The 23,025-nt window shown below is 44.1% G+C and overlaps 1 protein-coding gene across 1 annotated transcript in view; it reads right to left on the bottom strand.

Annotated features, from left to right (window-relative positions):
* The window catches only part of LOC306715497 (gamma-aminobutyric acid receptor subunit gamma-3-like), a gene marked incomplete at its 3' end in the record, with an annotated part of 53,333 nt that extends 39,147 nt beyond the window's left edge, over nt 1-14,186 (bottom strand). The window contains exons 1-2 of the mRNA XM_079185886.1: nt 13,981-14,186; nt 13,384-13,538 (exon numbers count right to left, since the gene is read on the bottom strand). Of these exons, the coding sequence (XP_079042012.1) occupies nt 13,384-13,538; nt 13,981-14,033 (208 nt within the window). The 5' untranslated portion in view covers nt 14,034-14,186. The remainder of the gene's footprint in view (nt 1-13,383; nt 13,539-13,980) is intronic.
* Nucleotides 14,187-23,025: the final 8,839 nt, after the last annotated feature.

Raw genomic sequence — 23,025 nt, 5'->3', positions numbered from 1 at the left:
CACACACACACACACACACCCCAGCTGACCGTTTAACTCCCATATGTTCAGTGTCCGAGGAGCACTGTACTGGGAGTGCTGCCTCAGTCGGCTGTCGGATGCTATCCTGAGGGTTAGCCTCACATCTTCAGTCTCACTTTCAAAATAAATGTGCTGTAAAATAATTCATCCATCATGTCCTGTTTACCAAAAGTGGTCCACAGCACTGAAGTCCCTCTGGCTATTGGCCTCCGGAGACGACAGCAGCAGAACATTGTGAGACAAAGGCTTACAAGTGCGACGCTCCCCTAACACTAAAGTGCACTTACTGTAAATTGCGTAAAGAGGAGAGTTTGATCAGTTTCACTAAAAAATAAAATTGCCATAGAAGCATTCAGTTTGTGTGTAATGAATCCGATAGGTCGATATCATGATCACCAGTTTAGCGTAGCTCAGCTGTGTGTCCATCAGTTGGCCACGGTGCACGACAACAAATACGACAATATTAATGAGCCTCGGCTGCTGTTGCTATGGAGACAAAGCCAGCCTAAAGCGAGGATCGGAGCGGTGGCGGATTCGAAACGCTTGGTCGTTGAATTTGTGAACAAAACATGCTGCAAAAGTTGCGGAATTCATTCAAAGAGACTTGAATCCAGAAACCTCGTCTTCCTGTTTACAGTTTATTCAGATTATTCCAGCTTGATAAACACAGTCTGCACATAACTACAGCCTCTTTTTATGGGTCATAGAGAAGTTCAAGTCGCTTATGGATCCACAACGACTGTGGCCTGCACACATAATCCATCACTCTGCTGCTCTGGTACAACCCATCCACAGAAATCACACATCATGTCATGCATGACCTCTCTGCTCCAGCGGGAGCATGTGTAAAAGCCCTGCAGCCCCACAATGCATTAGGTTTGTGAAAAGCTGTTAGTTACTGCTACATTCCTCCAGTGGTGAACATACAGTCTCTGCTGCTGTAGTTCATGGAACTGAAACAGCAGCAAGTTATACTGAACTATTACGTTCCTTATAGAACTAACGTGCAGGACTTCATTTAGCACAAACTAACACTGAACATTAAAAACACATTAAAAACACATGGAGCCATTTTGCACACTTTCAGACAAAAGACATTTTGGGAAACAAGCTTATTTTCTTTCATGCTAAGTGTTTGAGGAGAGGATGGATACCGTCCTCATGTCTGTCCATTAAATATGAACCGGCAGCCAGTGAACAGTTAGCTTAGCTTAGCACAAAAGCTGGGAACAGAGGGAAAGAGCTAGCCTGGTTCTGTCTAAACAGAAACAAAAATAAATCATACTCTCAGCACCTCTGAAGCTAACTAATCTCATTTATTTTTAATCGAAATATAACAATGACATGTAGCGGTGCTACAGGGGTAGAAGGGGTAGCTTAAGCTATTGTCAACAACTGTGTGGCAGATCAAAAGGTTCACACATGGGAGGCCATTATCTACATGTGCTTGTACATGCTCGTGTACTTTTGTTTTCGGTCGTGTCACTGCTGCACGAGTGAGTGTTGTAATTTACAGCCACAGTCGTGTAAGTATGGGCTGACAACAGGAATATTTGTGTCAGCTCTCTGGTGTCAGCCCCATAGCGGTAATCAGTGCAGCATGCTTTCTCATATAGACTCCCAGACTCCCTTCTGGCTTTACAGAAACGTGTCAACACAAGTGGCCTGGTGTTGGTCTCCGCCCAGTGTAAAGTAGATCGGATGAACTTGAGATAAGGACACACCCACAGACAAACAGACAGAGACTGCTAGCTATATAGTTACATGTAATGGTCTGGATGTATTGAGGGGGTGGCACAGTGGCACCTAATATGTGACTGCACCAGCTCCACTAGGGAAGAAACCTCTCTCTGCTGTCTTTTCAAGCAGTTCTCAGCCAGCGTGGCGCTGCACCACACAATGGCAAAGCAGTGCATTTCCTAGGCACCCACACACACAAATGGTTGATTGCTGCTTTTTTTGAGCAGAATGTCAGAGCACACCTCAAGTGTTATCCTGCACCGCACCACTAATGGTGGAAACCGGGGTTCAACTCTACCAACGACACCTTTCTGCCTCAAAGAAATATTTAAATAGCTCGAAACTGCACACCGGCCGCGGCAGACAGAAGCCATCTGGTTCTTGCAAGCGGCGGAGACGCAGAGGCTAAAAATGCTATTTGACCCACATCTGTACATTTTGGCATCGACTCACTGCAACGGGACAAGCTGCAGCGAGCCATCTGACCCGCTGAGAGGGACATCAGCTGCCGGGAGGCCGGAGTCCCTCATACGCAGGTGATGTGTACTACGGAGCTCCTCCGCCAGAGGAGAAACTACAAGGTTAGCAGTGGAATGAACGCAGCGGATTATAATTCATAAAAACAATAAAGAAGTATTTGACAAATGTGATGCTACACAGCAAAGAGAACCCAGAAGTCTTGACAGACGGGCTTAAGTTGATTTAAGTTGATTAAGCAAACAGTTGATTTGTTACACATCTAGCAGTCACGTTTGTGTCCACCTGATGAATGTCCAATATTCAGTCTGGTTTAGCTCGGTTTTGGGTTTCTACCAGCTGGTTTCTGGGCTTCAGCTGCTAAATGTTCCACTGTGTTCACTAGCTGGTTTGGAGGGCTTTTGTTTTTAAAGTAAATTCACAGACCGGACAGCTGAACAGTGAGCTGAAAGCCGCTATAAAGCTCCATGGAGCCGAAGAGAGCTGCAGGCTCTGGGGATAATTCTCTGTGGGTCCGTCACTTCGAGCGACCCCTATACTGCCACATTGTATTTCTAACCTGGTGCCTTTGAGCAAGGATGCTCCACAGCCAGCAGAACTGTGGCTAAAATGAGCAGCTAGCTGTGGACATCTTTGGATGATTTGCTGACGCACGATTGCTCTGCAAATCTTCCTTAAAGCAAATGTTATTTAAATTGAAGCGTGCAGCTTCCCCGGGTGACCCTGCAGAGTGTGTTTTATTACACCAAGCTAGCCAACATGTTCTGCTCATTTCTTTAGACGGAGATAAAAGAGTACATCGGCTGTGCCGAGGATTCGGTAAAAACTCATATATTCTCTTTGTGAACGCATACAAAAAAAGTAATGTAAGTCTAAATGAAAAGACTTTCCCATCAGACAGATATTGACCGGCTGTGTGTGTGCGTGTGGGGGGGTACTGAGCGAGCACTTGCTGTACTGTACTTGTATTCAGCTCCCTGAATCAAATATAATAGATCTGGGAAGAGAAGGCGTTTCTGTTCCCTCTGAGGTTTAATGAGAACCAGGCAGCGGGAAAGGTCTCGCTGCTTATCAATCGCCACCAGGCAGCGAACAGCGAGCAATAACTCCACACAACAGGGTGGGGGGGCGGCTTGTTTCACACAAACACAGTTATGCCCGCAATTAGGAGGGCGTTAGGAGGGCATTCTCTCACTATTCAATTTCTGTTAATAACAAAATAAACAGCTCTTATACCTGCTTACACTGGTTATTGCTGAATGAGTAGCACACAACACATTTATTGTATTAAGGACTTCGTGAGTAAATTGAAAGAGCGCGAGTCCTTTGAGAAAAGTTTATATTTATATATATTTATAATAATAATGTTAGAGGCCTCATTCACACACACAACCACATTGTTACACTGACATAAGATTGAGAGGAGAGTTCAGGGCAACTTTGCAACTTTAACACACAAGAATCTGAGACACTCGTCACAGCTGGAGACATTTTGGATTTAATTAGGCTTTGTGTCCATCAGGTAAACAATGAATTATGCATTATTGTGCTCCCCTGGTGCTACCACAACAATGGAAACTGTCTGATACCCAACAAGCTCATCGTGTGGAGGATGAGGTTTGAGCAGTTTCAGAACAGATCAGACACAGCAGCCTCCGGAGTGGCAAACACATGCAGGGAACTCCCCCGTTTATCTGATTGCATAAAGTCAAATCTCATGGAGGATTTAAAAAGAAACATCTTGCAAAGAAAGAAAGGGAAATACAATACACAGTGTTGCATGCATTTCATTCTTATCAAATGACAAACATTCACATGTTCTTCACAAAGACAATCAACTGCCCAATCACAGCTTGGGGGCATGGCCATGGGTGAGGCCTAATATGACCAGCTGTGGGGTAGCTGGCTGCAGGGACATCTGTGATTGGCTGAGAATTAGATGTTTGGTATTAATAGGAAAGGCTGTCTGTCATGGCTGCCATCAGGGCAAGTCAATAATAAACAGCTGAATCATTTCAATTCAACTAGTGCATGTGTAAGAACGTAAATGAATCCAACTATGTGGATATTTTTCACTGCATTTCTTCCATAAAATCTGGTGCAATCATGAAGAAATATTCTGGCCGAAGCAGCATGAGACACAACAAACAGCTCCAACAAAGCACTCACTCTTGATTGGTTCTCCATAGCGGCTCCACTCAATGACAAAGCTTAATTGCAAACACAAACAGCACAGGTTCAAGCCGCCCTTTCCCATCCACCCCTCTCAAAGCCCTGGCTAAACACCGGTGCTTTGGCGGGAGTGGAGTGGACATGGGAGACACAGATGGAAATCGATTAAATGGTTAGAGCTCACGGGGATGAGAAATGTGTCAGCCATGATCTGGACCCAGCTTGGTCTTATTACCACCTAATGCACTTCACTTTGGTATCAGCCCCTCTGCTTTAAAGCGCTACACGATTGCTTGGCCATTCCTTTGGGGTTTCTCATTAAGTCGGCAATGCCGGAGGAATGAAAGGCGAGGGGTATACGGCGCCCCACCACCTCTCTGAGAAGAATTAAACATTTTGAGCGAAGCTAAAATTCTGGTCAAGGCCTGCTGTTCTCCTCAGATAGTGTTTCGTCTTTTTAAAAACGGCAGAGGACACTGTAATCATTTGAAAATGTTTCTGGCCGCATACAAAAGTAAATCCTCATTTATCTGCTATTCCAAAGAATATAATGAGATCATCTTATCTGTAAGGGATTCTGATCACAATGCCTGTCAACACACAGGCAGACACCACCACGGCGGATGACAATACACGACGTTATACGGCTGTCGACGTGAAAAGAATCATCCGCCATGTCGTTTGCGGCTGGCTTTGAAAGATGAAGCTCAGTCATTGGCTGAAGTCAGAGTCACGTGGCATTTGATTGGCTGTGTAGGGGATTTGATTGATCCCAAATATTCTATCGTGATTACGAAAGTGTTGTAGGGGGGATATGCTAAATCGTTGGTGTATGTACACTACATGCAAAACTCAAGAAAAACATTGCTAATCCGGAGACGTTAAGCCCCTCCAACACACACCTACACACACACATCAGAGCTCCTAAAAGGTTACCCCGTCCGCCAGCTTGTGTGCGTCTGCGAGTGTGTACCCGTGCGTGTGTGTGTAGCTCCTGCACCTCCCTCCCACAGGTGATCGTCAGCTAACCTGGCTACCTGAGACGCGAGGATCTAAACTCCTCTTCGTCTAATGAAATGTCACTGGACTTGAAATATTGACGAGGCTGAGAATTGTCCTTTCAGCAGCTCACAGAACCCCACTTCATGAAAATGATGTTATAAAAACCAATTCATTCACCGGATCTACTGATGTGAGCAGTTAAAGGGCATTTTAATCAGAACATTGAGAATAACAAAGAGGTCTACACAGTTTTTCAGAATGAGCGTGCATGTCGTGGTTATTTTAATGCATATATTCCTAAATTGTTTAAAAAAAATCTAAATGCAAATCGGAAAACTAAATGAAAGCAAATTAAGAGGCTGCATCCACTGTTCCTTAAGCTAGTGAAAGCTAATTTAAAACATCCTCCTATGTTCACGATACCATCTCTTCAGTCAAACGAACATCGTTAAATACAAAGACCAAAGAGCATCATCAAGACATGAGAATATAACTTACTTTAGCACACAATGGGCAAAGTCACACAATAAAAGAGTTGGCGTGCCATGATGAATGGATACTGAACCAAAGCGAGGAGAAACACCATCACCAAAGGCTCCAAGTCCCTGAAATCTGCTTCATATCACAGGTTTCAATTATTTCTTACACTGACTGGCATACAGGGAATTTCTGCACATAATTGAACAGCATGATTCAGCATATGGCAAATGACATCGGTGTGTTTTCTCAAAAGGGCAGACTAAACAGCTTAGCAATCATCCCATCAGGAGTCAGGGTGTCAAACCTCTACCAGAGGAATGGCTTAAAACAAGTTAACAACAAATACAGAATCTCCTTCAGCTCAGAATCCAGCGGGGCCTCCAGCCCACCGCGGGCAGATCCAGCTGCAGTAACATGAGGTTTCCTAAAAGGGACTCTGGTGCTTGGAAACACCGCTAGAATCAGCACCAAATTAGACTTTCACCCAAGTAAAAGGACCTGAATACTTCCTCTGCCACTGTGCATCATCTTCCTTCCACTCCCATTCATTTCCAGTAAAAGCTACTCATCAGATTAAAATCACAGCGTTTGAGCCCAAGACAAACACGTCCTTCTATTTCTGGCAGTGGGATACAGAAAAGAACACAACCCGGCTGGAACTTTCTAAGTAAAGACTTTCAGATCCGATTTCCACTGGTTCCTTTAATAAAACAAAGGATATATCTAAATATTTTATCAAACAAGGAGACAATATAGGGCTGCTGGCATATAATGTGCAAAGATACGAGTCGAATTCACCGAGACCCAAATATTGCAGTGCCTAAAACCCCTCCTCCTCCTCCTCCTCCTCTTCCTCTTCCTCTTCCTCCTCTTCCTCCTCCTCCTCCTCCTCCTCCTCCTCCTCCTCCTCCTCCTCCTCCTCCTCCTCCTCCTCCTCCTCCTCTTCCTCTTCCTCCTCCTCCTCGCGTGCTTCGCCCTGGAGTGATTGAATCCGACATGACTTCTGAAACCGATCTGAGGTTTTAATATAGGATGCAAAGTGGGTCAAACTTTCACTTGGGTTCCAAAAAGCCTCAAATCTGGACCGCGGACACTGACATGAATTATGTAACAACATACAGTAATTGATAGTAAGTAGAGAAGAGGTGATTGAGTGAGGGAGACAGAGAAACCGATGGAAAGACAATGAGAGAGCAGCAATCATCTGATTCAAAGTCCTTCTCTTTAGACAAACACACACACACACACATCATTTGTGTGTACAAGTGTGCAAGCAAACCACAGACCACACATCTAAAAATAAAAAAGCAAATGAATAAATATAGATGGGTAAAAGTACAGTACAACTACAAACAGCAGCTGCTTGTTGGTTACAGTTACACACGCCTCCTATTGAAATACACACACACACACACACACACACACACACACACACACACACACACACACACACACACACACACACACACACACACACACACACACACACACACACACACACACACACACACACACACACAGCCTCTCCCTTTTCACTCCCACCCACATAAATAATTGCAAGCGCCAGACATATTCAGAGAGGCAATAATGGCGGATATGATTGCAGCGACCTGGTCAGTCGGTGTAGATCAAAGGCTTGTTAATTATGGACAATTAGAGCCTTCAGACGCAGCCGGCGGCTGCGATCACACAAGCTGCCTCTGGATTGTGTACTTGGCTGTGTTGCAAAGCTGTCAGCTCGATTGTATTTGCATGCAGGCTGAAAATGAACCGAGTGAAAAACAGGATATCGGTTAGATCAACTTCTTCAAATCTGGATTTCTCTAATAATGTCTACTGCTGCTAATTTACCAGTTCTTCCTTTTTTTATTATAGCAAAACAAACAGCTGCTGCTGTTAAATGCACCATTTTCCTTCAAAGAACCACTGGTATGCGTCAGTATATCTACGAGGGTTTCATTCATTGAGCAGTAGAAGTAGGGGAGACGTGATGGCGGGGCAAAGATACTGCACGAGGTGAAGAGGACGGGTGCTTGTTGGTATTCTAATAACATAGAGTTAGTTATTGTAGAACGCCGATCTGGTTCGCTCATCATCACATGGAGAAGCAGCAGTGGCTCTGAGGTACTTTGTAACTCTTAGCTTGTTATCGACTGGGCACTGTGGATTTTATCAAATGTTACTCAAACAGCATTGAATACAGCATTTGTTAGGGACTACTTTCAGCAGCGGATTCATATACATTTGTTGCTCTAGTGAGTTAAATCTACAGTGTGTGTTCATGGTTACGTGTCCTGTCTTTGGACAACGATGGTTGCCTGTGGACTCAAGACTTTAACCTTGCTTAGATGTATTTTTCTTTTCTTGTTGGAGGACTGCTGTAGCCCGTTTTTATTTTTGAGAGCGAGGCTCAGACCTTAATGGAACATCTTGAATCATCCCTCTCAAGCGCTGCAGTCCATGTGCGCGGCTGCAGAGCCCTCCACGACTCCAAACCGCTTTGTCCTCGAATCCCTGGTGAGCACATACGCAAAACACTCCGACGCACGAGGATCGAACACACACACACACACACACACACAGTGACCGGCGATCACACTCTGAACCCAAAAGGAAAGGGACACAATAGGGACACAGAAGCATCTCATCTTCATCCAAGGCGGACTGCTTCTTATCGGTGAAGGTGAGGCTCAACCCTTGTCGTTCTGCTCTTAAATGAAGATTAGGCTCGCTGCTAACATGATAACATGGTTAGTTTGTGCTAGTCTGACCTTTGGAAAATACAAAATAACGTTGTTTAGCTACTAGTTTTAAAAGATAGTTTTGACAAAACAGTTTATTATAACAGAATACATTAGAGATGATCCATTTAACGTGTAATGCATATTTGCGGGGGGCAATTCATGGCAAAACTAAAGGTCTCACACTACAAAGGGAATACAGACGACTAACCAGCGGTACAAGCAGCTCCAGTCTACCCCGACTGTGCTTCAGCTTAGAGAGGTTGTTCTCCACCGAAGAAGGGAGCCTCGCTGTGAGATACAAACACACTTCTAATATTGAATTAATGGCCAATTAATACAGAAATGTGCTTAAAACAACAGTTTGTGCTCTGGTTCAACAGCCAGCAGCAAATGAACATGCAGAACCGCAGAGAAGTTGCTCACATTTAAAAATTAGGCAAACGGGGGGAAAAAAAGCATCATTTGATACTCTGTGTGTGTGTGTAGAAGATGACTTTGATTTAGACAAAATCCAGGTGTATCATGGAAATGAGCCACACTCTGACTTCTGACAGTAGCTGGCTGTCTATGTGAGTGTACTTGTCTTTGTGTCTTGTCATTGCATCTCTCTCTCTCTCTCTCTCTCTCTCTCTCTCTCTCTCGCTCTCTCTCTCATTGCCTTAAATGTCCCAGATCTGTCTTTGACTCAGCGTCATCTTCGAGTGTGTGGATCTCTACGTGTGTATGTGTGTGTGTGATTTTGCCTGCGTGTTTCCGCTGCCTCACATTATCCTGCTACGACATTAACATTTCATGGACGACGCTGGAGGTTTGTCAACTGGATCTCATAAAAATTTCATCCTTAATTATGGAAGCAGAGCTGGAGGGAGATTCCCCCCCAGCTACCCGGCGGAGGTAAAAAGCAGCTTGCCTTGGTCATTCGAGATAACCTCAGAACACAAATAAACACTCTTAAGGATCTGGAGAGAAGCATCTCCACAAAGCCTTTTTGAAACTTCATCTACACTAAAGCTCCCAACTGAAGACGTTACAAATGAAAGCCTTCTCAGGCTTGAAGGTGCAGAGTGTGGTCTCTTAATATCACTTCAGACCCACGAATCCTGCAGCTGAGGGACGGAGGTTTCTTCTACGGGGTGTTTGATAGTGTCAGCTTGTGAATGAAAGCACAAACAGTCCAATGTATTCACATCCATGAATCATCCCACCACTTCTCAGATGTATTTTGTGGCCCCTACTGCTGGTTGGGGAGCCACTGGACTAAACTACCTCACTGTATATAATAAAGTAGTTAATGCCAGCTCCACCTCGAGCAGCTACAACAGTAAAAGGCAAACTACACATTTGTTCTCTATGTTGGAAAACAAAAGCAATTCACGTAATGGATGTAATATTTTTATGAACAATAACCAAAACAGCATATAGTTACTGTCTGCCTAACTGTAGGGGAAATCTCATTAAGTGTAAGCTGTCCTCGTGCACGCTATACTACATTGAAGAGTAATGCAATGAATGATGGGTAATCTTAATCACCGCTGTGACGATGATTGCCCTTTAGAGGCTCTACTGGCTGCTTCAGGATCAGCGTTAAAAGCCTCTCAATCCAAATATTCTGCAGCAACCGCCGACATGTCGAATTATTAATGTTCAGCATAAATACAACCATAAGAAATATCAACTATTACACATCACACACATGTTCCAAGCAGTGGCCCTTGTTTGACAGCTGACGTCATTGGTCAATTTAAGGAAACGTGTACTCACCGGTGTCCACGGTGTCCTGTTTCTCTCCTCAAAGCGTGACGTTACATGACAGCTTGAATAAGTCCGGGAGAGCGTCTTCATATGCACTTAATAACCCAAGAGACCGTAACGTTACTGTATATGTCTTCCAATATGGCGCCTTCGCCAGCTCGATTCCATCGAACTGATTACCGTCACTTCGGAATGTTGTGACGTTTGTTTCTGCTTCGCCGTCAACTTCCACCTCGCGCGCTTTAACGGAACAACAAACCGGATGACGACATGTCCGCAGTGCAAATAAGCACACTTTTTCCCCCACTCGTGGCTAACGTGTTGTTGAGCTAATTGTTGGCTAATTCAGCCAAACTTTGCTAACCAGAGTGTCAACACGTCTGTCTGTGACGCTCGAGCTCTGAGCGACCAATCAGAAGACGAGGTCAAGCAAGGTCGATTTTGCATGAAGTTACAAATTGAGTTACTTTTTAATATGCATTGATTGTGTTGGGTTCACTTTTATACAAGCATTTGATAACAAATTAAAATTAAAAAAAGGAAATTTTTAAGGAGCGCACGCCGCCGCGCCTTGGCCCTGATCTTCAGCGTGGACTGACATGAATATCATCAGCGTGTTTGCAAGGATTTAAGGTAACGAGAGGGGGAGGAAATGTCACGCTGAGCTACAGGAAACAAAACAACAACAACTATGGCATCTAAAAAGTTCAGAAACACACCCAGTGTTTATGCCAGAATGTGGAGTAGAGCAACACCCGAATGGTTTCCACATATTTCAGCACACTGCTGATTGTGAATGCAAAAGCAGGGAGAAGAAATACAGCAGAATTAAATTAGGAAAATTGTAGGAGGATGAAATTAGAGCTACTGAAGGTGTATTTATACATATATGACTTGATAATTGGGACTTTGGTAATGACTACACTTCTGTTCTTCTTTTCTTTTAACACAGGGAACTTCTCAGTCAAGCCCACTAGTGAAAACACTCCGGGAATCACACCAGCAAACCATTTGATTAACAGCCAGCCTCCCTGAAGAGGAACATTCCGCCCTCCAAGAAGCTCCAAGGACTTTTGATTGCACCACAAGCATAGGAGCAGGAATAATATGGGTTCAATCAGAGCGTTACTTGGACTCAAGCCACCACCCTCAACCTCTCACACACAGACCTTCCTGTACAGTATGACGGGCCTACAATCTCCTGTAGGAGTAAACAGGGAAAGATAACTACTCTATCTTTTCTACTTCACCTGGTATTTCTTGACCACAATCTCACAACAACAAAACAACAACTTTTAAGCTAAACCTCATTCACGCCATCAGTCCCCCAGTGCACCTCCCACTGTTTAAGGGAGGCGGCCACACAAACCGATTGGTCCATCCTGCAGCATCACTATGATGCTTATGATGCTGCTAATTTGTTGCAAATTCCACGAATAATACTTGACTTGAGTAACATTTTCAATGCAGAACTTGTACTAATAATGGAGTATTTATTCACACTGTAAACATACTGAATTACTGGTAAAGGTTCTACTTTGAAAACACATTTATAGTAGTTCTATTTAAGTAAAGGATCTGAGTACTTCCTCCACAACTAAGGGTTTTGAATAAGCCTATTTTGATTAACTTTCCCTTTAAATTGAGTTGCTCCTGAGGAGATATCTAACATCACAATTGCTCCAGCATGCATGAAACGTAGTCAACTTTCAAATCAAACAAATTTAACAAAATTGTCTGAAGAAGATCAGGGTCTCAGCTTCCTGAAGTTAAAACAAAACAAGGAGCCATTTTTGATTCCCAGTTGAACTTTGAGAAACATCTCAAGTCATTCAGTCCTGTTACTTTCATTTCAGCTAATTGCCAAACTGCATCGCCCGTTATCTTTCCACCATTTAGTCTCCGGGCATCTTGACTACTGTAATGCACTTTATTCATGTTCAAGCCAAGAGGCCATAGCACTTCTACAATTATTTCAAAATTCTGCTGCTGGCTTCGTGTCAGATTTTTGACTTTGAAAAAATAGCTTTTAAGGCCCCTCACAATGTCTGAGTGAGCTGCTGATCCCTTACAGGTCCAGCAGTAGGTCGCTCAAAGTTCAAGACTCGAGGTGACCGACTACGGATTGGTCAGATCGGCGAACTCTGAGTGTTTTACATCTCACTTCAAAACCTACGTATTCTCCAAAGAATGTCATTGATGCTTCCTTAACCTGATTTTTACCTGCATTTGTTGTATTTACGTATCCCAATGCTTTCACAATCTTTTTTTAACCTGAAGCTCCCTGGTTTTGAAAAATGCTGTATAAATAAAGTTGTACTTACTAAAAAAGAATCACTGTCTGACAAGGGTTAAAGGTGAAGATGTGCTGCTATTCTTTGTCATTTATGACAGCGAAGCAGATATGTTGGGGTTTGGGACTGACATCTGAAGATGGGACTTTAGACGACAGAAAAATGATAAAGTACTACATTTCCTGACATTTCATCGGCGAAATCGAGAAAATAATCAGCGGATGAATCGATGTCTGTTGCAGCCCTAGTTCATGCATGACCATACTGCAGATACTGAAACCACATTCAAACACTGTGTATTCTTTTTTTCAGCAAACAGACAATGTTATTAACAAGCTGCAGGCCTAGACTCATGCTGTCCAGCCAAACATCGTCCAAACACACAGAACTGAACTCTGAATAGTGGATGTCCCAAAGTGTCCAGATACACTAAATATGGCCGCCTGCACTTGAAGGAAGTGGGTCTAAAATGCAGAACATCTCCACCTATTAGATCAACGAGCAAGATGAAATGGAGACCTGGAACTAGCTGATACTGTTAGACTTTAAACAGCCTCAAACCCCCCCTCCCCCCACCAAGCGTCCCTTGTTTCGCCAGCCAATAGCAATCAGCACCGTGGACAGCGACACCGACCCAGAACTCCACTAAGTTTTGAGTCCTTTTTTTTTTTTCCCACTCGGTCACCGTGACCCGACCTCACCTCCGATGTCTGGCCGCAGCGTCTTGTCGTATTCCTTGAGCAGATTGTTCAGTATGCGCGTGGCGTCCTCCTGGTACGACCTGGGGGCCAGCATTTGATTGACACTGGTGTCGTTGGGATCCTCGTCGTCAGCGCCATAATCCAGTAGATCAGAACTGGGGGGGAGAAAAGGTGGAGGGGTTCGTTAATCCTGTAGATGCGCTGCTCCCCTCCTTTAATAAACACCATTGTCATAAAAAACAACAACAACTTCGTCGCAGCAGCAATTACGTCTGATTTTTATCAGACCATAGACTGTATTTGGGCACAGCAGTCATTTTGTGTGTGTGTGTGTGTGTGTGTGTGTGTGTGTGTGTGTGTGTGTGTGTGTGCAGGGAAAGCCCTTAGAAAAACAACAAAAAACGTCACATGCATTATCAGACTCATTCACATGCAATGCGTAATTGCCCCCCCCCCCCCCCCCCCCCACACACACACACACCAACAGCAGTGTAAACATGTGAACTTTTACAGCTTCAAAGAAACACCTCTCTCAGCTGTTGATCATGCAAATTAAAACAATTCAATTGCAAAGAAAAAGGCTCCAATCCGACTCACCGAGCACCTTGAGCGAGAAGTATGAAGAGGATGACCACAAACTTGATTGTCATTTTCCCATGCGCGGATCTCCCCCCTCCGGATCACAGAAATCGGTGGATGGAGACCCACAGGCGATGTGCTGCTGCTGCTGCTGCTGTGAGAAAGTGCCAGTACAGTATAGGTGTGTGACCATCAATCCGTGCTCTGAACTTCCTCATCCGCCCACACACACTTTCTTCTGCGTGTCATCTGCGACCCACACGGCGGTCTCTCTCTCACTCTCTCTCCCACTCTCTCTCTACCCCCCCCCCCCCCCCCCCTCCAGATCCTCCGAGCTCCGCGCAGGGGGTTCCTCCGGGACGCGCCCGACCGATCGATCAAAGTGATCAGTCCAGCGGAGGAGTGGGACTCGGAATCGGACGGGATCCAGCAGCGCCCTCCTCCCTTTCTTCAAACGCCTGTGTGGGCAGCGGTGATGGGGTGACGCTGTCTGCTGGTGCTGGTGCTGCTGGTGCTGGTGCTGGTGCTAGTGCTGCTGGTGCTGGTGCTGGTGGTGCTGGTGCTGAACCTTAGACGAGCATCTTGCGTGACTCATACACTGAGCACACACACAGTCTACAATGCTGTACCTGGATCACAATTGCATTATCCAGTTGTTTTTAGTTTTTTCCAGGCTGCGTCACGATGAAAATATAATTATTTCATGAAGCTTTCAGCATATTTAAACATCTGTATCAATGGGGGATACGTTTTTGGAAATATTCCAATCAATTACGCCGTCAGTTAAGGGTTAAATAGAGCTGAAACAAGAGGCCGATTGTTGGCTTGGTTTTTTGTTTTTGCCCGAATGATGCATTTCATACTCTTTACACGCACGTTGACGTGCCGCAGAGTCACAGCGAGCTCTTCCTCCACTCTCACAAACAAGTCTTTTCTGAATAGGTGCGCAACTCGGCAGTAGGGGGGGGGGGCAGATACACTTGTGAGGCTTGTGACGCGCGCACATGCGAAACACCGAGAGGCTTCGCTGCCCCCTGGTGGCTGAAAATGAGACGGACGTCCAGACGGGAGGATCCGTCACTGCGGTGCTGCAGCCCGACGGGGGAACCTCCTCAACCAGCACCGACCTCCATCAATAACAGACCATCTCTGATTCGTAATGCTGACACGACAAACTTGATCAGAGGACTTCGTTTAGTGTGAGTGGCAGTATCGCAGTGTGAAAACAAGTACAAGTCCTGCATTCAAAATGGTACTTCAGTAAAAGTACATAAGTATTATCAGTAATTAAAGTATCAAAAGTAAAAAAAATACTTTTTTCATATATTATTGTATATGACATTCTTAGATTGGTAATGCTGTCTCATACTAAGAATTAGTACAAATACAGTCTAGCCCTCTGGGGTTGGGGTCATAAGATAATTAAAAGTACACATGAAATGATGCGTGGCATAAAAGGTAAACAGAAGGTATTTTACATGAATACATACAGTATATATACAGTATATATATATATATATTTTATTATTATTATTATTTTAGGGAGGAAATCTTCGGGGGAACAAAAAACAAATTTGACAGTTCAAGCATAGATATTTGAAATTAGTGCAGTAATTGAATTTTAGTTACAATCCATCACTGCCTATATCCACTCACTATTATCCCATAAAAAACCCTTCAAAAGTGAGTATATTAATAATGATTTCCCTCTATTATGGCTGACAAGATGTGTAATGTTCTTGTGTCTGCTTGATGTAATCTGAGGAGTGAAAGGACTTTCATCTAAAATAATCTGGTCAGTCGTACATCAGACACACGGCGATGAAAATAGCTTCCGGATAATGACGTGGGAAACAGCAGACAGGCGGCACTACTGCTGCTGATTTGTCTTAAACATTTCTGCATAAAGTAACGACAGTGCTGGTTTTTCATTAAAGTGGAGACGGATTGAGAAACAGATTTGTATAAGCTATAAAATGGATTCTATAATACACAGCAGCTTTGCCCCGACGCTTAATGATGAATGCCATCTTTGTTCGTCCTTTTTTATTCGGTAATTTTAAGTATAATACATAAAACAAATACAGTACATGAAACCAAAGAGTGAGTAACACAAATACTTTAAGCCCAGCTATAGCTACAATGGCTTTTGCTGCATTTTCTTTTGCAAAAGTGAAGCAAATATCTCAGTTTCATGTTTCCTCCTGAAAAAGAAAAGAATGTCTTCATTGACGCTGAAAAGCGGAGGGTAACTTCATGCATGTGTAATGGCCGTCTGGAGGAGCCCTCCCGGGGATGGACGACTGCTGCGATCGCAGGCCCGGCGGTTAAAAGGCTCTTTAAGACGACCGCTGCGCATGCGCGTTACATTCCCCAGTCGAGAGACCCGAGTTCAAAACCTGCCCGTGAGCAAGCTCTGGGTGAAGCACATCTAATCAATCCTAAATGTGTCCCTAACACGCAGCGGCCACAGCTGTCCAGAACACTACAGAGAGGAAAAACAAGCGTTTGTCATCGGGCTGGGCCGGCCGCGGCTTAACATGGGAGTGAAGTGCTCCCCCCCCTGAATGGGTGAAAGTAACTTAAGCGGAGCTAAATCCCTTTTCTAACAGATGTATGGCAGATGAGTCCGTCACAGTGAATGAAGGAAGGAGGGAGGGGTGGGCCGTCGTTTCTTGGCTGGCAATAGAGAAGAGAGGGGTCGGTCAAATGGATGGATGGATGGATGAATAGCAAGAAAGATCAAAGGACAGAATAGTAGTCCATTCATGAAAATAATGTCAACGTTTTGTTATCTATAAAAAGAGGGAAGCTTCGGCTTTCCTCAGGGGGCCAAAACGTTTCGTCCGAGGGGTCAGATTGGGGCCCAAGGGCCTTTTTGCCAACCACTGGTCTACAGGCCACAGCGTGTTCGCATGCTAACAATAACTCAATTAGCATATAAAGTAGAGCTAAGGGGGAGGGGTCATCCCTACATTCCCAGGGTCCTATGTCGTGGCACACTGTTACGTGTAAACTACACATTTGAAGGTGTAGGTCTGGAGGGGTACAACAGTAGGTTTTCAGCTGTAGGTGGGTGATGTCGTCATATTTAACCAGGGAAACATCTGACCTATAGGGGAAAAAACCTTATTGCTGAGACCTTTGAAAGATCCTCCTAATGAGCCACACTAAGAGGACATTGAGCTGGGGAACAGAGATCGCCCCCCCCCCCCAGCTAAGGCTGATGGGAATGTTTTAGTGGAGGACAGACGGACCGACATCACCATCCACAGAGAAAATAATGGAGGCAAAATACACTTACATGATAAGGGACCAAAATGCTCATTACAGTTTCATTTCCTTTGGTAATATAACTCAAAATAAGGCTTTCATCAGCTGAAATCAAGCCGCGCTGGCACATCACAACTCTGACCAAACTAACAAATGACCCCAAACTGCTGCAGGAATCAGAAACCAAAGGAAAGTCAGCATGTGTTTCTGGATAATGCGTACAACGCAGCAGAGATACAGAGGGTGGAGGTCTCTACCGGCGAAAAGGATCTTGTCTGGTCTGTTCATCTGGACTTGCTGCCATGGCGACCCCCTTCGCAGACAGATGTATGGATCGCCTTCACAGCTGTGTTTCATTGGACTTCCTTTGCTGCTGCGCCTCGATAAGCACTGAAATGTACAGTAGCTCTGCTGGTGGACGCCCACCGAGCATTTGACAGACACCGTAGATTCACATCAAAATGCAGATTCAACATCAACCCAAACCAGCACCACAAAGAAAACACTACAGGAAACGATGGCGCAAACATCAGAAATGATTGATTTGAAGCCGATATCGTGACGACGTTTTCCGTAGGTCCCGGTTTCACAAAGCAAAGCACTGTTTCATTTAACTGCACTGTTCGACACATATGAGATCAAAGGAACAGTGACTCTGAGGCCGCGTGGGTCCTTTTTGTTCCTGAGTATGTCTCACCATAGTCCAACGAGTCACGCTATGGTGGGCTCCAGCCAGAACGCCACAACGTGTGCTCATTGCTTCCAGTTTAATGAAGTCAGAGTAGAAAGAGACGAGGGAAAAAAAAGACTAGATTCAAAAGATCAAAAGCCAGATGTAAGCTCCTCTACAAGCAATGTGTGCACTCAAACATTGAGGAAAAGATATCAGGTGCAAACAATCCAAAGTCAACATTAGACTTTGGCATTTCTTTTCGTCCAAAGGGCGTAAAACTCAAACACGGGAGTCTCAACGTTGTCTTTTTTTTTTGTGTCAAAGCAAAAGTTGGGAAATTAAAAGTTTATTTACATGATTCCCTTATGAGACCCGAATCTTTGCAGCTTAAAGTTCACACCAATCGTTTCAACCAACGTTCACCAACTAGCTTGACATAGCTTCACAAGCTTCCACAGGCCTTTACTGTAGGCTTGCTGACACATGTTCTCCTCTCTCTCTCTCTCTGGGATTGTTTTTGTCTATTTTTGCTCATAAATGAGCACATTATCTTTCTGAAATATCCATATTTTAAAATGTCCTTGTGACTGTTTTCCGCCATAGTGGACGGCGATTGATCCGTCGTGTTTTTTAGTTCGAAAATACTTTTAATTGAGCCAGAATTCATAGAAAATCAGCTTCAATTGAGTAACAGAGGTCGCGGCAGAGGCAGGACAGGACGGACTCACAGAGATTACGATCCAAATGTGTGTCACAACTGCGGAGGGCGAGGGCATTGATGAGCACAATGTCCGGAGAAAGAGAGGAGACCTGCTTTCACACGTCGGACTGAGAGGGGAAGGGGGAGGGGCTAACCTCAGAGACAGACCACCTCTCCACAGGAAAGCAAGTATCACACCCTACATCCACTCATATACAGACAAGTGTTAACGCAACTGCACACAGACCCATCCTAAATTTGATCATGTATATTAGCAACCCAGGGTTTAAAAAATGTAAGAACAGATGCCTTGCCCAATCCTCCAAAGAAAAGTGGAAGAACACGTCTTACAGTGGGGTCAAGCGGCGACAAAACACTCTTTTCTAGTGTCTCAAAATTGCCCAAAATCTGATGGGGAGAGATCTGATGTGTCATTTCGGCATTGTGTTGTGCTCAATGTCAGAGGGCATCAAGGGGTTGAAAAAAGCTGAACTCCCATTTTTCCAGATGGTTGAGTGTAGCCCAAACGCACTAATGTATGTATACGAGTGGAAACTAACATCAGAATGTAACTCCAATTACTCATGATCTTGTCACATTTGCACACACACATAGTACTGCAGCAGAAGATTACATGCATGAACAGTCATTACATTGTACATCACATGTAGGTGTAGGGCCAGACAGGAGCTATGAGAAAGTGTGGTGCGATCCACAGGGGGAGAAAGAGAGTTTAGCTCTGAAACATGTGTATTTCAATCCAGATATTGAGCATAACGCTATTGGTGATGTATTTTGCACTGCATTGACCAGCGCAGTAAATGTACACAGAACAGTAGAGCTCATTGAAGAACACACACAACACACACACTCGTATCCACAGATAACAGCGGATCAAATTCCTGAGTTGTCACAAGTGGGCTGCACATAAGTATGACGTGGGCCTCATAAAAAGTGCTGTTCCATTAGTAGTGTGTCCTAAATCGAATTATAGGCCGTGCCTAAAACAATATCCACTCAAACAAGAAGCCATCGATGGTATAAGACCAGTATTCGGTATAATTGTCCCCTGTGAAGATTCACCTGTACGCACACCCATCTTCCCATTAAAAAAGGTTCACGATAAAGGTTAAAGGTCAGCCCACAGAATGGAGGTTTGTGCAAGATTTGCAAGCAGTTAATGCCGCTACTTATCAGCGGGCACCAGAAGGGGCTAATCCACACGCAATGTTGTCACTGGTTCCACCAGGCGCCACGCATCTGGCAAATGCATTTTTCTCTGTTCACCCAGATAGTCAACGTTGGTTTGGCTTCTCCTTTGAGGGGCGTGGCTATACATGGACCAGATGTCCAATGGGTTATCATGAAAGCCAAGGCGTGTTCCACAGAGCGCTTAGTGAAAACCTTCAAAAATGTACAACTCCCCGCGGGGTCGTATGTGGATGATATGATGATTTGCAGCCCATCAAAGGAGGCTTGTAAAATAGACACAGTAGCGCTACTTAGACATTTGGCAGAAAACGGTCACAAGGCCAGCCTGAAAAAACTCCAATTCGCTCTAAAAGAAGTAACTTATCTGGGACATGTGATCACAGCAGAGGGTAAATCTCTCTCTCCCAAACGTATTGCAGCAATCCGATCAGTACCAAAACCAATTACAAAGAAACAAATGATGAGTTTTTTTGGAATGACGTCATACTGTAGACAGTGGATCCCTAATTACTCAGAAAGAGAGGCAGCTCTCTCGTCATTGGTCCATGGTAAAAACCTTAGTGCACGTGACATTTTGACTTGGACTACAGAAGCCGACAAGGCATTTGAGGACTTAACTTCCTTATCACAGGCCCCGACTTTGGGCCTGCCGAGACCCGACTTGCCATACACTCAGTTCTTAGACCAGAAGGACTGTTACATGCAGCCTCATGGAGGGAAGCTTAGGCCTGTTGCCTACTTCTCCTCAAACCTTGACCCTGTTGCCTCGGGGCTTCCCTTCTGTTTGCGAGCTGTGGCAGCAGCTGAGAAAGCTATATTAGCAGCACGGGACGTTGTGGGCTACTCTGACATCACGCTCATGGTACCTCATGCTGTTTCCCACATCTTGCATACACAGAAGACTTCTCACCTCTCTGCTCAGAGATGGCTCAGACATCAGACAACATTGTTAGATTTGCCTAACATTACTGTGAAACTCTGCAATGTTCTTAACTCAGCTACACTTCTTCCAACTGCAGATGATGGAGAGCCTCATGATTGTGTCGAAGTCTTGCAACAGAAAACTTAGGCTCAGTAAACCATCTTTAGGTCACTGGTCCGTCCTAAGCACGTCAAAACGTCAAAACTCAGTGTCAGACAAGTGACACTTGTTCGGTGACTCTAAGTTCTAACTATGAGATGAGTATCCTTTCTGGTGTGGTCAACCTACAGATTGTGAAACAGGACCGGCCAGTTTCACTCGCCTAGATTGGAAATATGCGTGCAAAGTAAGCCTAGAATTAAGAAAACTTCCGACCCGTACATCACCGCATGACCAAGACAACATCGCACTGACTATCATGACTGAATTTGCGTACCAAAGAAATGTCTCTAATTGTTGGATATGGCAGCATATGCCCACTTCCTGAAGTGAATGACATCAGACACATGGTGCTACAGAATAGGACCCACTTCCACACCTACGCGATATCCACTTCATGACTGGGTTCCTCCGTATCCAGATAGCTTTGATGGTGATGATGAACTTGAGAATTGTATGTAACCAAACCAATAACTTAGCCTATGTGTTAGTAGACAGTAAATGTGTTTGTGTACTTAGAGTTAATGATGTGATGTTCTGAATGTCTGCTCTAAGACTTTGTGTATTACCAATTGTTTGATTGTCATATATGACAAAAGGGGAAATTGTTAATAGTTGTTATGTGACTTTTAATCTTACTTCTATCTATGAACATGTGTTTTCTATCTAGCTTGAACTTTGACCTATGGGCCTGTCTCTATGAGAGACCAGAGTAGGAACAGATGGTCACTTGATCTTAATGTAAACATCCCTCAGACAACAGGAGACTGACTGAGTTTGATTGACGTGCTTCAATGGGATCTAGTATAATAGTCTCTCTCCGCTCTTCTGGGGTGAACAGACGCTCTCAAATGCTATTCAGCTGACAGCAAACCTGTGTTTATATTCTGTGTTTTAATGTGTTTTATTCTGTTAATTCTGTTAGTGCATAGTCTATTTGATTTTGTTTTATTTGTTTGCATGCTTTCATAATTTTTCTATATCTTTATCTTGTAATAAATACTTAAAAGACAGAAAGCTTAAAGATACTTTTTGATTTCTCTGAAGGAAATACTTTCATGTCCACCACAATTTTCCTAGATGAGTGACCCGAGGCTCAAAATTCAGTCGAAGCACATATATCCAATCCTGAATGTGTCCTGAACACACCGCCCACAGCTGACCAGTTGCCCAGTGGAAGTGGGCCAAAGAGAAGTTTTTTCTCTCTGATTGTTGGCAAGCTGCCCGTAAATGAATGAAGAATTGTCTCTTCCTTTAAAAAAGAAAACCTGCGATGATAATTTTCCGAATAGATTTTTCTTCTTCTTCACCTTCAGGTAGCACTCCATCTTTTTTCGTAACCGGGCCTGCAGCAGAAGGCTTTGAAATCTTCAAGTAAAGACGTACAAAGAGACACACAAACACCCGCTGCAATAGGAAGAACCTTTTCTTTCCTTTTTTTTAAAGACATAAAACTTAATAATTAATGCGCTTGCAGCATTATTCTCAAGAGATGTTTCTTCCACACAGTGTGGAATGAAGTACATTTTCCTAAATCAACTTCTCAAAATGCATTCTATATTGCAAGCTTTCTCAATAGCATGAGCCTCCGAGATAAGAATATTTATTAGGCAATAAATAAATTTAGGCAAAAATCGATCAAAAATGCCTACGTTTGTTTCATTTAAAACCTGGAGTAGTAGCAACGAAGCGCGCTCCCACCCTTTAAGCAGTGGTTGACATGTAGATGGTCGGTATTCAAGACAAAGAGGAGTCCGTGGTTTCCTTTTGAGGACAGCGTCATGCAAACTGCAGCAGGACAGATGAGAAAAAAGCGAAAAACAGCCGCCCTCTCGTCGACACGGTCTCAGGAGCAGCTGCGTTTGTCATCGAGCAGTTTTTTTTAGGCCATGAAAAACAGGAAACGGGATCGGTTGCAGCCTTGCATCCATTCAAAGTGCTTGAATTAGATAGTTGAGTATAGTTTGTTTTTGTTCTTCAAGCGCAGATATTTGTGTTTTATTTAATTTTTTCAACAACTCCTCGTCCTTTTAGTCCGCACACTCGCACAGTCGGCTCAAACTGAATCCCTTACACAAACTCTCTGTCTCAGAAAAACTAAACAAAACAAAAAAAAAAGGAGCG

Source organism: Pholis gunnellus (genome assembly GCF_910591455.1).
Source record: "Pholis gunnellus genome assembly, chromosome: 24".
NCBI classification, from domain to species: Eukaryota; Metazoa; Chordata; class Actinopteri; order Perciformes; family Pholidae; genus Pholis; species Pholis gunnellus.
Note: the sequence above shows the minus strand (reverse complement) of the source record. Positions and strands in the feature narration are given on the sequence as shown.